Genomic DNA, 17,500 nt, shown 5'->3' on the forward strand with positions numbered 1-17,500 from the left:
AAGATACTATGCAGAACCCCCAAACTCCCAGGCCTTTGGTAGAGGACCCGAGCTTGAGGAAGACACACACCACTCAAAAAAGGGTGAGAGAGAAGTACAGAAGTACAGTCCCAGTGGTAATAGTACGTGAGCGAGTCCCAGTGGTAATAGGAGCACTAGGGGCTGTGATCCCAAAACTGGGAGAGTGGTTCCAGCAGATTCCAGGGACAACATCTGAGGTCTCTGTCCAGAAGAGTGTGGTCCTAGGAACAGCTAAGATACTACGCAGAACCCCCAAACTCCCAGGCCTTTGGTAGAGGACCCGAGCTTGAGGAAGACACAAACCACTCAAAAAAGGGGGAGAGAGAAGTACAGAAGTACAGCCCCAGTGGTAATAGTAAGTGAGCGAGTCCCAGTGGTAATAGGAGCACTAGGGGCTGTGATCCCCAAACTGGGAGAGTGGTTCCAGCAGATTCCAGGGACAACATCTGAGGTCTCTGTCCAGAAGAGTGTGGTCCTAGGAACAGCTAAGATACTACGCAGAACCCCCAAACTCCCAGGCCTCTGGGAAAGGACCCGAGCTTGAGGAAGGCACACACCACCCAAAAAAGGGTGAGAGAGACGTACAGAACACTGGTTAATGTGGTGTGCAGGTAGGAGTTCACCTGGATCTCAAGTTGAACGATGTCCATTTATTCTCTCCATCGCCCCTCTCACATTAAGATTATGTGGGAGAACAACTATTGCCAGATGACAATCGTAGAAATGTTTTTGAAAGACTCGGCCTGTGTACCCATAGTGTGTATTATACTGCTCTTAATTTAGTGCGTAGAAGCTCTGTCGCTTGCCAGCAGTCGCAGATTCTTAAAGTCATTAGTCACTTGATTTTGAAGAAACTTGGCGATTGATAAAAGACGGAGGAAGTGGAGGGTAAACGAATAGGAGAAAGCGAGGAAGTGAAGTCTGATGAGTGCTTTGCGTGTACACGTCTCGTCCACCTCTCTGCCCCGTATTGATGAAACACTTAACTGTGTGTTATCAGAGGGGCCGCCTGCCGCCCACATCCTGCAAAAATAAACTTCCACCAGCTCGGAAAACTTGACTCGTCTCTTTCTACTGCAGCCGTCTTCTTCTAAAAGCCCGGGTCGCCTATTCCGAGACCAAAAAGACGAGTCCCATTTCCATGAATATCATCTGAGATTAACGTTTTTTTTTCCTTTTGTAAAATGTATTACTCAAACATCCAGCTACTGTCAAACTCAGTTTTTTAAGGTAAGAGTTGTTTTTGAAGCACGTTATCCATTATGTGGTTAATGGAGATCCCAGACTGCTTCTCATGTGTGCAGGTTAACAACCAGCTTTTAAGGCTTGGAGGTCCTTTTTACATGGTCTGTGTAAATGCACCATGCCGAGGGGAAGACAAAGACCTTTATTAAAGATGTAATCTGTATTTTTCCCTGTTAAACATGCCCTATTTGGTGTTTACCTGCTGGGTTTTTTTGTGTTTTTTTACCAACAGCCATTCAGTGTATTAGCGTCGTGTGATTGCTCCTGTTTATGCTGTTTGTCATTGGTGCCGATGGGGTCGGCCATTCCTGCCAAGTATTCAAATGCAGGCTCGATGGTGTTTTAAGCCCCCAACGTGGTCTTCAAGGCAGCGCTGCATGGAAGGCACTCCCCGCCCCCTACAGTTTCAGCCAATCAATTGCATGTTGGCGACAGTTTTGCTTTAACTTTTTTTGGGTGGTTATGAGAGCGACTGAGTAGTGCCATTGCTATGTAGTTAGGCATTAGCCTATGTCTCCCAGTGTGCTTATCTAAACCACTACGAGACAACCTAGTTTTAAGTGAGCTGCACAAAGGCATGGTTGAGTGGGTGTCTTTCCAAAACTCCTTCAGGCACCCAGTTGTTGCTAGATAAGTTGTAAGACATCTAGACACAGCAGCTAAGTAAGTTAAAGCTAAACTGTCGCCAAAATGCAATCTAGGGTGTTTTTGTGAATGTACACGAGTCAAACTTTCGTTTAAAAGGATATTTACGTCAAACGCTGCACTTTTAAGATTGACGTTTGTTTTGTTTTCGGGAGAAATGGCTTTTTGAATGGATGTGCTAGGGGCACTACTGCAAATGCACATCAAAATCGCTATCATTAAAATACTAAGAAGGCTCGACACGACATGACACTTTGCTCGTAGTATTGTCAGGGTCCCTACACATTACCATTGCCATTACCTTACCAACGTTGAGTCGAACGCCTTCCCTGCAGAAGGAGGGGAAAAGTTGAAATCTAGTGCCAGCGCTGTGATTGGCTGAAACTGTAGGGGGCGGGGAGGGCCTTCCATGTAGCGCTGCCTTGAAGACTACGCTGGGGGCTTGAAACACCATCGAGCCAAATGTAGCGGCGTCTGCACAGGAAATGAGTCCGCCACAAAAGGAGAAGAAGAAGAAGAAGAAGAAGAAGAAGAAGAAGAAGAAGAAGAAGAAGAAGAAGAAGAAGAAGAAGAAGAAGAAGAAGGAACTTGCATGAAATGAGTCTGCCACCAAAAGACAAAGAAGAAGAAGAAGAAGGAACTTGCATGAAATGAGTCTGCCACCAAAGGAAAAAGAAGAAGAAGAAGGAACTTGCATGAAATGAGTCTGCCACCAAAGGAAAAAGAAGAAGAAGAAGAAGGAACTTGCATGAAATGAGTCTGCCACCAAAGGACAAAGAAGAAGAAGAAGGAACTTGCATGAAATGAGTCTGCCACCAAAGGACAAAGAAGAAGAAGAAGAAGGAACTTGCATGAAATGAGTCTGCCACAAAAGGAGAAGACAAGAAGAAGAAGGAACTTGCATGAAATGAGTCTGCCACCAAAGGAAAAAGAGGAAGAAGAAGAAGAAGAAGGAACTTGCATTAAATGAGTCTGCCACCAAAGGACAAAGAAGAAGAAGAAGAAGGAACTTGGCATGTCAAGGAGGAGCAAGCAACAGGCGCTACAATACAAAGCTAAAGCTTAATCATTGTTTAATTAGGTTTAATTAAATGTTTGATGTATATTTATATGTTGCTCAACATTACCGTGTTGGATGTTATTTTTGATCAGTCTTCGTTCCACAAAACACGCACGCTACCGCTGGATTATCTTGCTGGTGTCACACCAAGAATCGTGACCTGCACATGAAATGCTTTCTGTGCATTCAAGGCCAGTCAGTAGAGACATCTGATCTTTGGTAGATTATTTAGTACTAATGCCAATTTACCAGTTTCCACTCTGGAAATCACAAATATTTCCTGCTTTTGTGTACACAAGAGGAGTTTTTAAAGTATCAGTGCCGGGCTCAGGATGCTAGCCCTAGTATTACTTGGTGTCGGATCAACAAGTCGTGGTATTGCCCACCCCTAGATAGCACCACTGTGTCAGGTGTGGCATCGTTGATATTGATGCTAGAGAGAAGAGAGACTTTATGATACACACACGTGCATGCAGAGAGTGCTTTCCCCCCCCCCCCATCCTGCTGTCTGTCCTCCCTCCAGGGGCAGAACAGTGGGCAGGCCTTTTCTTCAGCACCGGGAGACCAATTCCAGGTGGACATGCATGTCGTGGTCAGGGACAGGACAGGAGTGGGTTCTGCACGTTTTTATTGAGGTTCTTTTCGATGTTGGAGGAGACCCATGTGAGCACGTGGAGCGCATACAAACTTAGGGTCACCTCCTAAGCATCTTCACAGCACTTGCTCTATGAGGGCTGGGAACATCATAAAAGATGGGGGGGGGGGCTGAAACGGATGGTGTCCAGGGTGATATCTTTTATATCAGTGGTTCTCAACCTTTTTGGGGTCCTGGACCCCCTGCGTATTTTTGATCTACCTTGGGGACCCCTCCACCTGATCTTGGGGGAGGGGGGTTGCAATTTGTAGAAACAGTAGAAACTGCATTTTATTCACTCTTTGGGGCAAAAATAAGAGCTTTCAGTTGTAACTTAGATATAGTTAACAAAACAGAATTCTTATGCAGTAACTTTCAGATATATGTAACAAAACAGAATATGTATTCAGTAACTTTCAGATATATGTAACAAAACAGAATATGTATTCAGTAACTTTCAGATATATGTAACAAAACAGAATATGTATTCTGTAACTTTCAGATATATGTAACATAACAGAATATGTATTCAGTAACTTTCAGATATATGTAACAACACAGAATATGTATTCAGTAACTTTCAGATATATGTAACAAAACAGAATATGTATTCAGTAACTTTCAGATATGTGTAACAACAGCATTTTGATGCAGTAACTTTTAACAATGCAAACGGGAGCGAGATCTCTTATTAAAATACAATAAATTACACTTGTGAAACAGATGTAATTAGATAAAAAAGTCCTGTTACCCTTTATAGTTTAGGTGGATAAAGGTCTCAGTCACATTTGAGTAAAATAATCCTATTTCTATAAACGTCATAGGATCTTTTTTTTAAAGATATTTTATTTTCACGGACCCCTTGCAATTGCACCACGGACCACTAGGGGTCCGCGGACCCCCGGTTGAGAAACACTGTTTTATATCATCACCAGGGTGATTGTCTTTTATATCATCACCAGGGAGCTTCAGATCAACCCATACACGCAGACTGACAAACAGCTTCTCTCCAAAAGCTGTGGCACTAGTGAACTGAGACCTCTCCTCAGTCCGACGAGGCTGACGTGCTGCCACCACTGGGCACGGCAATATTTGCAATATTTACTCACATGTCACTTTAAGCCACTTAATAGATGTCCACCGCACCTTTACTGCATTTTTGCTGACGACGTTTTGCACCTCGTAAGTTGTATTTTATTGTTAATTGTACTGTATTTTATACCGTGTACCGCTTATATTTTGCACTGATATTGTTTAGACTCCGTACATTTTATTGCTGAGATTTTGTATTTCTTATCTCTTATAAACCATTGAGGTTGACACGGCTGCAGTTTCATTGTGCGTGGCACAACGAGAGTAAAGTTCCTGAATCTTGAATCCTTGTCAAGAAACCACCGGAGTACAACGAGAGTAAAGTTCTTGAGTCTTGAATCCTTGTCAAGAAACCACCGGAGCACGGGGACAACACGCAGAGTACGCAGAAACTGCGCACCGACAGGCCTGGGGAGAACCTGTAAACTCCCCCGATGCCAACCCCGTCCCAGGCAGGAATCGAACTCACCACCTTCTTACTGTGCGGCAGCGGCGCAAGCGCTGCACCGCCGTGGTGCGAAGGTGGCGGTGCGAACTTGCGTTTGCGGCGGCCTCACCCAGTGTCGACTGTGCAGCGTCTTTGTCCGTGGCTGCATCTAAGTTTGTGTCTTCGTGGCATGTTTTTATTTCGTTTGTCGATTTTTTTTTTTCGTTTAATGGCGTTGGATCGGCTGAGAGAGCTTACGGCCCTGCCCGGAGCTGTACCCGAGAGGCGACACTTGGGCAGTCTGGCGGCGGCCTCGCCTTAGCGTCGACTGGGCCGTGTATTCGTCTGCGTCGTCATGTGGCGTGTTGAGGGTGTAAGCCTGGAGAGCTAGCACTGGACCGGCTGGGGGAGCCTAGTCTGCTTCGTCTCGTGGGCCGAGGGAGCACAGCCCTGCCTGGAGCTGCGCCCAGGGAGGGAACACTGAGGGCGGTCCGGTAGGACGCGGAAGCGGTGGCAGGCTAAGCTAGACCGCCAGTTCCGACAGTCATCCTGGCTGCCGTTCGCTCTCTGGACACAGGGATGTTTTGGACTGTTGCACCAAGTGGACTCTGTTGGCAACTGTTTGTGTGTGGGGTTTTTTTTGTTGCTTTATTCTCTTTGTTTGTGTATGTTTTTGGTGGTGTCGTTGTTGGGAAATGTTGGACGTGTGATTTTTGTGTTGCATGGCTGTGGGCTGGGAGAAAAACCATTTTGTTTCTTTGTGTATGCAAGCGCACGTCAGAAATGACAATGACAAATCGTTCCTGACTTCTAATTCCTGACAATGAAGTTCTTGAATCTTTGTCAAGAGATAAACCACCAGAGCATGTGAACTCCCTCAGGGCCAACCCCGCCCCAGGCCGGAATCCAACTCAGGACCTTCTTGCTGTGGGGCAGCGGTGCAAGCTGTAATAAGTACAGTGTGCTCAGCCCGCAGAAGCACTGGGGCGCCCAGTTAAACAACAGCTTTTTCTGCAACGTCTGTTAAGGCTGACGTCATGAGATTTAATCACCTTACATGCTAATGGTTTTCATTTTCTAGGATGGTCCCCGCACCCTGCGCGGTCGTAGACTCAGATAGCAGAACGGATATTTCTGTCATGCAATAATTTGATGAAATTCAAGACTAACTCCCTGTTTCCTCTGCAAAATCGCTTTGCTTCAGCACAGATGCCTCGTCTCGTGTTATTTGTCACATCTCGACGACGTCACGACTCACGGACGTTTCGACTCCCTCTCTTATCGGCGGTGTTCTCGCCTCTCTCTCCTTCTTGTCTTCAGGTTGCGAGAGTGACTTCTGGGGGCCGCACTGCACCAACCGCTGTCAGTGTCAAAACGGGGCCAAGTGCAACCCCATCACGGGCGCGTGCGTGTGCACGGACGGCTACCAGGGCTGGCGCTGCGAGGAGCCCTGCAGCCCGGACCTCTATGGTAAAGGCTGCCTGATGGAGTGCCGCTGCCTGAACGGCGCCACCTGCCACCACCGGACCGGAGAGTGCCTCTGCGCGCCAGGCTACACCGGAGCTCTGTGAGTGGCGGATTTTCTTGGTTGTCAGGGGAGCGACAGGTTTTGAATGTCAGCAGATTTCCAAACTTTAAGATCTGCTTCAAGTTTGAGAAAGCACATTCTGAAAATAGGAATTGTAGAATTTCCCGTCCCCGTCACCAGAACAGCTTGTAATTACACATTAATAATTCATAATGTGGGGCGTCCGGGTGGCGTGGCGGTCTACTCCGTTGCCTACCAACACGGGGATCGCTGGTTCGAATCCCCGTGTTACCTCCGGCTTGGTCGGGCGTCCCTACAGACACAACTGGCCGTGTCTGCGGGTGGGAAGCCGGATGTGGGTATGTGTCCTGGTCGCTGCCCTAGCGCCTCCTCTGGTCGGTCAGTCGGGGTGCCTGTTAGGGGCTGAGGGGGGAATAGCGTGATCCTCGCACGTGCTACATCCTCCTGGTGAAACTCCTCACCGTCAGGTGAAAAGAAGCGGCTGGCGACTCCACATGTATGGGTGGATGCATGTGGTAGTCTGCAGCCCTCCCCGGAGAAAAAGGGGGGACCTCCCCCCAAAAGAAAATAATTAATAATATGTAATTATGTGTAATTAATAATGACTACTTCATTATTAACAACGTTTAACGTTATTTACAATAATAATGATAATCATGATCAGCTTGATTAATATAGCACTTTTTACCGTCACTGTTATAAAATGCTCTACTTTTTGTTCTTCTTTTTCCTACCAAATCATGGAGTTTGAGCGGATGCCCCTCCTTATGTCTCTGTCATGCTTATCGTTCCTCTTCCTTTTCCTCTCTTCCCTCAAGCTGTGAGAAGCCATGTGCCCCCGGTACTCACGGCATCCAGTGTGGGAAGCACTGCTCCTGCCAAAATGGTGGAACATGCCATCATGTGACGGGGGAGTGTTCCTGCCTCCCAGGCTGGGTGGTAAGACCCACAACACACACACACACACACACACACACACACACACACACACACACACACACACACACACACACACACACACACACACACACACACACACACTTACACAGGGACTCTTTGTACTTGTATTAAAATGGGGCCCTTCAACTCAATTCGCATTCATTCAAGGGAAATGATAGATGTTTAAAATGTTATTTTACAGCATTCTGCTGGCAGTATAACATGAGAGATAAAACACTGTAACATGAGAGATAAAACATTGTAACATGAGAGATAAAACACTGTAACATGAGAGATAAAACATTGTAACATGAGAGATAAAACACTGTAACATGAGAGATAAAACACTAACATGACAGATAAAACACTGTAACATGAGAGATAAAATACTGTAACATGACAGATAAAACACTGTAACATGAGAGATAAAACACTGTAACATGAGAGATAAAACACTGTAACATGAGAGATAAAATACTGTAACATGAGGATAAAACACTGTAACATGAGAGATAAAATACTGTAACATGAGAGATAAAACACTAACATGAGAGATAAAATACTGTAACATGAGGATAAGTACTGTAACATGAGAGATAAAACACTGTAACATGACAGATAAAACACTGTAACATGAGAGATAAAACACTGTAACATGAGAGATAAAACACTGTAACATGAGAGATAAAACACTGTAACATGAGAGATAAAATACTGTAACATGAGAGATAAAATACTGTAACATGAGAGATAAAAAACTGTAACATGAGAGATAAACACTGTAACAGGAGAGATAAAACACTGTAACATGAGAGATAAAACACTGTAACATGAGAGATAAAACACTGTAACATGAGAGATAAAAAACTGTAACATGAGAGATAAAACACTGTAACATGAGAGATAAAACACTGTAACATTAGAGATAAAACACTGTAACATGAGAGATAAAACACTAACATGAGAGATAAAACACTGTAACATGAGAGATAAAACACTGTAACATGAGAGATAAAACACTGTAACATGAGGATAAAACACTGTAACATGAGAGATAAAACACTGTAACATGAGAGATAAAATACTGTAACATGAGAGATAATATACTGTAACATGAGGATAAAATACTGTAACATGAGAGATAAAACACTGTAACATGAGAGATAAAACACTGTAACATGAGAGATAAAACACTAACATGAGAGATAAAACACTGTAACATGAGAGATAAAACACTGTAACATGAGGATAAAACACTGTAACATGAGAGATAAAACACTGTAACATGAGAGATAAAACACTAACATGAGAGATAAAACACTGTAACATGAGAGATAAAATACTGTAACATGAGGATAAAACACTAACATGAGAGATAAAACACTGTAACATGAGAGATAAAACACTAACATGAGAGATAAAACACTGTAACATGAGAGATAAAACACTGTAACATGAGAGATAAAACACTGTAACATGAGGATAAAACACTGTAACATGAGAGATAAAACACTGTAACATGAGAGATAAAATACTGTAACATGAGGATAAAACACTGTAACATGAGAGATAAAACACTGTAACATGAGAGATAAAATACTGTAACATGAGAGATAAAATACTGTAACATGAGAGATAAAACACTGTAACATGAGAGATAAATACTATAACATGAGAGGTAAAACACTGTAACATGAGAGATAAAACACTGTAACATGAGAGATAAAATACTGTAACATGAGGATAAAACACTGTAACATGAGAGATAAAACACTAACATGAGAGATAAAACACTGTAACATGAGAGGTAAAACACTGTAACATGAGAGATAAAACACTAACATGAGAGGTAAAACACTGTAACATGAGAGATAAAATACTGTAACATGAGAGATAAAATACTGTAACATGAGGATAAAACACTGTAACATGAGAGATAAAACACTGTAACATGAGAGATAAAACACTAACATGAGAGATAAAACACTGTAACATGAGAGATAAAACACTGTAACATGAGAAATAAAACACTGTAACATGAGAGATAAAATACTGTAACATGAGGATAAAATACTGTAACATGAGAGATAAAACACTGTAACATGAGAGATAAAACACTGTAACATGAGAGATAATATACTGTAACATGAGGATAAAACACTGTAACATGAGAGATAAAACACTGTAACATGAGAGATAAAATACTGTAACATGAGAGATAATATACTGTAACATGAGGATAAAATACTGTAACATGAGAGATAAAATACTGTAACATGAGAGATAAAATACTGTAACATGAGAGATAAAACACTGTAACATGAGAGATAAAACACTAACATGAGAGATAAAACACTGTAACATGAGAGATAAAACACTGTAACATGAGAGATAAAACACTAACATGAGAGATAAAACACTGTAACATGAGAGATAATATACTGTAACATGAGAGATAAAACACTGTAACATGAGAGATAAAACACTGTAACATGAGAGATAAAACACTAACATGAGAGATAAAACACTGTAACATGAGAGATAAAACACTGTAACATGAGGATAAAACACTGTAACATGAGAGATAAAACACTGTAACATGAGAGATAAAATACTGTAACATGAGGATAAAACACTAACATGAGAGATAAAACACTGTAACATGAGAGATAAAACACTGTAACATGAGGATAAAACACTGTAACATGAGAGATAAAACACTGTAACATGAGAGATAAAATACTGTAACATGAGGATAAAACACTAACATGAGAGATAAAACACTGTAACATGAGAGATAAAACACTGTAACATGACAGATAAAACACTGTAACATGAGAGATAAAACACTGTAACATGAGGATAAAACACTGTAACATGAGAGATAAAACACTGTAACATGAGAGATAAAATATTGTAACATGAGGATAAAACACTGTAACATGAGAGATAAAACACTAACATGAGAGGTAAAACACTGTAACATGAGAGATAAAACACTAACATGAGAGGTAAAACACTGCAACATGAGAGATAAAATACTGTAACATGAGAGATAAAATACTGTAACATGAGGATAAAACACTGTAACATGAGAGATAAAATACTGTAACATGAGAGATAAAACACTAACATGAGAGATAAAACACTGTAACATGAGAGATAAAATACTGTAACATGAGAGATAAAATACTGTAACATGAGAGATAAAACACTGTAACATGAGAGATAATATACTGTAACATGAGAGATAAAATACTGTAACATGAGAGGTAAAACACTAACATGAGAGATAAAACACTGTAACATGAGAGATAAAATACTGTAACATGAGAGGTAAAACACTAACATGAGAGATAAAACACTGTAACATGAGAGATAAAACACTGTAACATGAGAGATAAAACACTGTAACATGAGAGATAAAACACTGTAACATGAGAGATAAAATACTGTAACATGAGAGATAAAATACTGTAACATGAGAGATAAAATACTGTAACATGAGAGGTAAAACACTGTAACATGAGAGATAAAATACTGTAACATGAGAGATAAAATACTGTAACCTGAGAGATAAAATACTGTAACATGAGGATAAAATACTGTAACATGAGAGATAAAACACTGTAACATGAGAGATAAAATACTGTAACATGAGAGATAAAATACTGTAACCTGAGAGATAAAGTACTGTAACATGAGAGATAAAACACTGTAACATGAGAGATAAAACACTAACATGAGAGATAAAACACTGTAACATGAGAGATAATATACTGTAACATGAGAGATAAAGCACTAACATGAGAGATAAAACACTGTAACATGAGAGATAATATACTGTAACATGAGAGATAAAACACTGTAACATGAGAGATAAAATACTGTAACATGAGAGGTAATATACTGTAACATGAGAGATAAAATACTGTAACATGAGAGATAATATACTGTAACATGAGAGATAAAACACTGTAACATGAGAGATAAAATACTGTAACATGAGCGGTAAAACACTGTAACATGAGAGATAAAACACTAACATGAGAGATAAAACACTGTAACATGAGAGATAAAACACTGTAACATGAGAGATAAATACTGTAATATGAGGATAAAACACTGTAACATGAGAGATAAAACACTGTAACATGAGAGATAAAATACTGTAACATGAGGATAAAACACTAACATGAGAGATAAAACACTGTAACATGAGAGATAAAACACTGTAACATGAGGATAAAACACTGTAACATGAGAGATAAAACACTGTAACATGAGAGATAAAATACTGTAACATGAGGATAAAACACTAACATGAGAGATAAAACACTGTAACATGAGAGATAAAACACTGTAACATGACAGATAAAACACTGTAACATGAGAGATAAAACACTGTAACATGAGGATAAAACACTGTAACATGAGAGATAAAACACTGTAACATGAGAGATAAAATATTGTAACATGAGGATAAAACACTGTAACATGAGAGATAAAACACTAACATGAGAGGTAAAACACTGTAACATGAGAGATAAAACACTAACATGAGAGGTAAAACACTGCAACATGAGAGATAAAATACTGTAACATGAGAGATAAAATACTGTAACATGAGGATAAAACACTGTAACATGAGAGATAAAATACTGTAACATGAGAGATAAAACACTGTAACATGAGAGATAAAACACTGTAACATGAGAGATAAAATACTGTAACATGAGAGATAAAATACTGTAACATGAGAGATAAAACACTGTAACATGAGAGATAATATACTGTAACATGAGAGATAAAATACTGTAACATGAGAGGTAAAACACTAACATGAGAGATAAAACACTGTAACATGAGAGATAAAATACTGTAACATGAGAGGTAAAACACTAACATGAGAGATAAAACACTGTAACATGAGAGATAAAACACTGTAACATGAGAGATAAAACACTGTAACATGAGAGATAAAACACTGTAACATGAGAGATAAAATACTGTAACATGAGAGATAAAATACTGTAACATGAGAGATAAAATACTGTAACATGAGAGGTAAAACACTGTAACATGAGAGATAAAATACTGTAACATGAGAGATAAAATACTGTAACCTGAGAGATAAAATACTGTAACATGAGGATAAAATACTGTAACATGAGAGATAAAACACTGTAACATGAGAGATAAAATACTGTAACATGAGAGATAAAATACTGTAACCTGAGAGATAAAGTACTGTAACATGAGAGATAAAACACTGTAACATGAGAGATAAAACACTGTAACATGAGAGGTAAAACACTAACATGAGAGATAAAACACTAACATGAGAGATAAAACACTGTAACATGAGAGATAAAACACTGTAACATGAGAGATAATATACTGTAACATGAGAGATAAAGCACTAACATGAGAGATAAAACACTGTAACATGAGAGATAATATACTGTAACATGAGAGATAAAACACTGTAACATGAGAGATAAAATACTGTAACATGAGAGGTAATATACTGTAACATGAGAGATAAAATACTGTAACATGAGAGATAATATACTGTAACATGAGAGATAAAACACTGTAACATGAGAGATAAAATACTGTAACATGAGCGGTAAAACACTGTAACATGAGAGATAAAACACTAACATGAGAGATAAAACACTGTAACATGAGAGATAAAACACTGTAACATGAGAGATAAAACACTGTAATATGAGAGATAAAACACTGTAACATGAGAGATAAAACACTAACATGAGAGATAAAACACTGTAACATGAGAGATAATATACTGTAACATGAGAGATAAAACACTGTAACATGAGAGATAAAACACTGTAACATGAGAGATAAAACACTGTAACATGAGAGATAAAACACTGTAACATGAGAGGTAAAACACTGTAACATGAGAGATAAAACACTGTAACATGAGAGATAAAACACTGTAACATGAGAGATAAAACACTGTAACATGAGAGATAAAACACTGTAACATGAGAGATAAAACACTGTAATATGAGAGATAAAACACTGTAACATGAGAGATAAAACACTAACATGAGAGATAAAACACTGTAACATGAGAGATAATATACTGTAACATGAGAGATAAAACACTGTAACATGAGAGATAAAACACTGTAACATGAGAGATAAAATACTGTAACATGAGAGATAAAACACTAACATGAGAGATAAAATACTGTAACATGAGAGGTAAACGTCTTCCCTGTTGACAGAAATTACTTTCCAGTAGCGACGGAAATATACATAGAATTTCAGCAAAATATAAACATTTTAGGGGCCTCCAGGGGGCGTAGCAGTCTATTCCATTGCCTACCAACACGGGGATCCTCGTTTGAATCCCCGTGTTGCCTCCGGCTTGCTCAGGCCTCCCTACAGACACAAATGGCCGTGTCTGCAGGTGGGAATCCGGATGTGGGTATGTGTCCTGATCGCTGCACTAGCACCTCCTCTGGTCGGTCGGAGTGTCTCTTTGGCGGGCGGGGGAATAGCGTGATCCTCCCACGCGCTACATCCCCCTGGTGAAACTCCTCACTGTCAGGTGAAAAGAAGCAGCCGGCGACTCCACGTGTATCGGAAGAGGAATGTGGTAGTCTGCAGCCCTCACCAGATTGGCAAGAGGGGGGTGGAGCAGAATCCAGGACGGCTCGGAAGAGTGGGGTAATTGGCTAGATACAATTGGGGAGAAAGGGGCGGGGGGGTAGTTGGTTGAATCTCACTACATGGAGACTCCACGTTCCTCAGTTCAAATGAGTCTTCAGTGGGACTGACATCTGACATAGACTTTCAGTTAATGCCACTTTGTCGGAGGGCAAACCTGACTGGTCCACCATGGGGGACCACAGGTGGATGGATTTTTCAATCTGCTTCAATTGTGGGATTTTGTCACAAATTCTGAGTGGTGTTTTTTTGTGTGTTGTATTTGGTCTTAGGGTCCAGTGTGCGCCCAGCCATGCCCATTCGGATCCTTTGGTATGAACTGCTCGGAGCAGTGCATGTGCCGCAACGAAGGCCTGTGCGACCACATCAGCGGCCAGTGCCAGTGCACGGCGGGCTACACTGGGGACAGGTAAGCTGGGAGCTGGCTCAATGGAAAGCCTTTGGCCACCCAGTTAAAAATACCAGATAACAGCTGACGTGTTCATCCTCAACTTCACCATCACCAAAGCAGCCCCCCCCCCAAAAAAAGTAGAGCTGTTTCACCGGATACCAGATTGTTCTGTGTGTTTTAATTAATCTAATATTTACATACCAGCCGATCCATTCATCATACGAATTAAATCTTATATCAGAATCAGAGTTGGGGCGTCCGGATAGCGTGGTGGTCTATTCCGTTGCCTACCAACACGTGGATCGCCGGTTCGAATCCCCGTGTTACCTCCGGCTTGGTGGGGCGTCCCTACAGACACAATTGGCCGTGTCTGTAGGGACATCACATCACATGACCAAATATGGCGGGCTCCGGCTCACCCACTAAATCTCCCAAAGGTTCAACGTATTTACATTGTCGTCATGCCCTCAGTTCTGACTCTGTGCGGACACATGATACTGTAGCGAATTCGGGGGGTACAACGCAACCACAGCAACTGCCGCGGCCGGGATGCGAACCCGTACCGCCCGCACCGCAGGAGGCATCGCTAACCGCTAGACTAAAGGGTCAGACCCGCCAGCCAGCAGCCAGCGTGTCTTCTTATCCATGCACGTTACACTACCCCCCTCCTTCGGGAAGCGCGTCCCCGCGCTTAACCGTATCAGCTCCTTCACGCCTCAGGGCGCATGCGCTTCCGATGGCTCCATCCCACTTCTGACACCAATGTAGCGAATTTGGGAGACCGTCGCCACGGCCGGGACGCGAACCCGTGTCTCCCGCTCCGCAAGCGACAACGTTAGCCAGTCGACTAAAGCCGTGTTTCTCAACCCAGTCCTCAAGGACCCCCTATCCTGCAGATTTTCATTGTAACCCTGCATAGGTAGCCCTGCTTGTACTTGCTCGACCAATCATCTCGCAGCACTTAATTATGCAAGGTGTGCAACATCTGACAAAATTCATTGCTGATTGGTTGAATAACTACAAACAGGTACCTATTCAGGGTTGCAAAGAAAATCTGCAGGATAGGGGGTCCTTGAGGACTGGGTTGAGAAACACTGGACTAAAGGGTCCGACCCGTTAGTCAAGGACCAACGTGTCTACTTATCCATGCACGTTACACTACGTTAATATGTTGGCCTACTCCTCGGGACGCTCATGACGTAGAAGTCTGAGCCGTGCGATGTGGAGTTTCTGAGAAAGGAGCGTTTGTTCTGAGGGCGACGGCACATAGAAAATGCATCGACAGAATTTTTCAAAAATCAGCTGTCAGACCGTTTGAATTCCAACTGCCACGTTGCCATGGTGACGCACACACTCGGTGCTGAGTCATGCTGTGTGAGATAGATCGATGATGATAACTTTATTTATATAGGCCCTTTTCGAAACCGCTACGAGGTGCTGTGCATACGTAAGAGTGAAATAATACAAGACGTAGATAGACAGATTTAGAGAAACAAGAGGAGAATTGAATTTTAAAACAAGTCTTTATTTGACAAAAAAAAATGATCAAAAACACAAACTAAAAACAGGTAAGACCCCTTTTATCTGAGCTCTGCAGCAAAAACCAGCTCATCCTCTATGGTGGAACACAGCACCCCTGTATAACACCACATGGTGGAACACAGCACCCCTGTATAACACCACATGGTGGAACACAGCACCCCTGTATAGCACCACATGGTGGAACACAGCACCCCTGTATAACACCTCATGGTGGAACACAGCACCCCTGTATAGCACCACATGGTGGAACACAGCACCCCTGTATAGCACCACATGGTGGACCACAGCACCCCTGTATAACACCTCATGGTGGACCACAGCACCCCTGTATAACACCACATGGTGGAACACAGGACCCCTGTATAACACCACATGGTGGAACACAGCACCCCTATATAACACCTCATGGTGGAACACAGCACCCCAATATAACACCACATGGTGGAACACAGCACCCCTGTATAACACCACATGGTGGAACACAGCACCCCTATATAACACCTCATGGTGGAACACAGCACCCCTGTATAACACCTCATGGTGGAACACAGCACCCCTGTATAACACCTCATGGTGGAACACAGCACCCCTGTGTAACACCACATGGTGGAACACAGCACCCCTGTATAACACCTCATGGTGGAACACAGCACCCCTGTATAGCACCACATGGTGGAACACAGCACCCCTATATAACACCTCATGGTGGAACACAGCACCCCTGTATAACACCTCATGGTGGAACACAGCACCCCTGTATAACACCTCATGGTGGAACACAGCACCCCTGTATAACACCACATGGTGGAACACAGCACCCCTGTATAGCACCACATGGTGGAACACAGCACCCCTGCATAGCACCACATGGTGGAACACAGCACCCCTGTATAGCACCACATGGTGGAACACAGCACCCCTGTATAGCACCACATGGTGGAACACAGCACCCCTGTATAACACCACATGGTGGAACACAGCACCCCTGTCTAACACCTCATGGTGGAACACAGCACCCCTGTCTAACACCTCATGGTGGAACACAGCACCCCTGTATAACACCTCATGGTGTGAATATGTCCACATCCTTCACTGCTTTGTAATAATTAAAATCTACCTTATCCTGGCCTGGACCATCCTGGTGAATGACAGAAAGAGAGACAGAAATAGAGAGAGACAGCGAGAGACAGAGAGACAGAGAGATTTTCAAAAAGTAACTTTTATTTTAAGAAAATACGGTCATAGTC

General features: G+C 42.0%; 1 protein-coding gene across 1 annotated transcript in view; it reads left to right on the forward strand.

The window, feature by feature from the left end:
- The window catches only part of LOC130132837 (multiple epidermal growth factor-like domains protein 11), a gene marked incomplete at its 3' end in the record, with an annotated part of 104,816 nt that overhangs the window by 52,834 nt on the left and 34,482 nt on the right, over positions 1-17,500 (forward strand). The window contains exons 5-7 of the mRNA XM_056301857.1: positions 6,445-6,691; positions 7,492-7,612; positions 14,593-14,729. Coding sequence (XP_056157832.1) covers positions 6,445-6,691; positions 7,492-7,612; positions 14,593-14,729 — 505 coding nt within the window. The remainder of the gene's footprint in view (positions 1-6,444; positions 6,692-7,491; positions 7,613-14,592; positions 14,730-17,500) is intronic.

Source organism: Lampris incognitus, unplaced genomic scaffold, assembly GCF_029633865.1.
Source record: "Lampris incognitus isolate fLamInc1 unplaced genomic scaffold, fLamInc1.hap2 scaffold_184, whole genome shotgun sequence".
Lineage (NCBI taxonomy): Eukaryota > Metazoa > Chordata > Actinopteri > Lampriformes > Lampridae > Lampris > Lampris incognitus.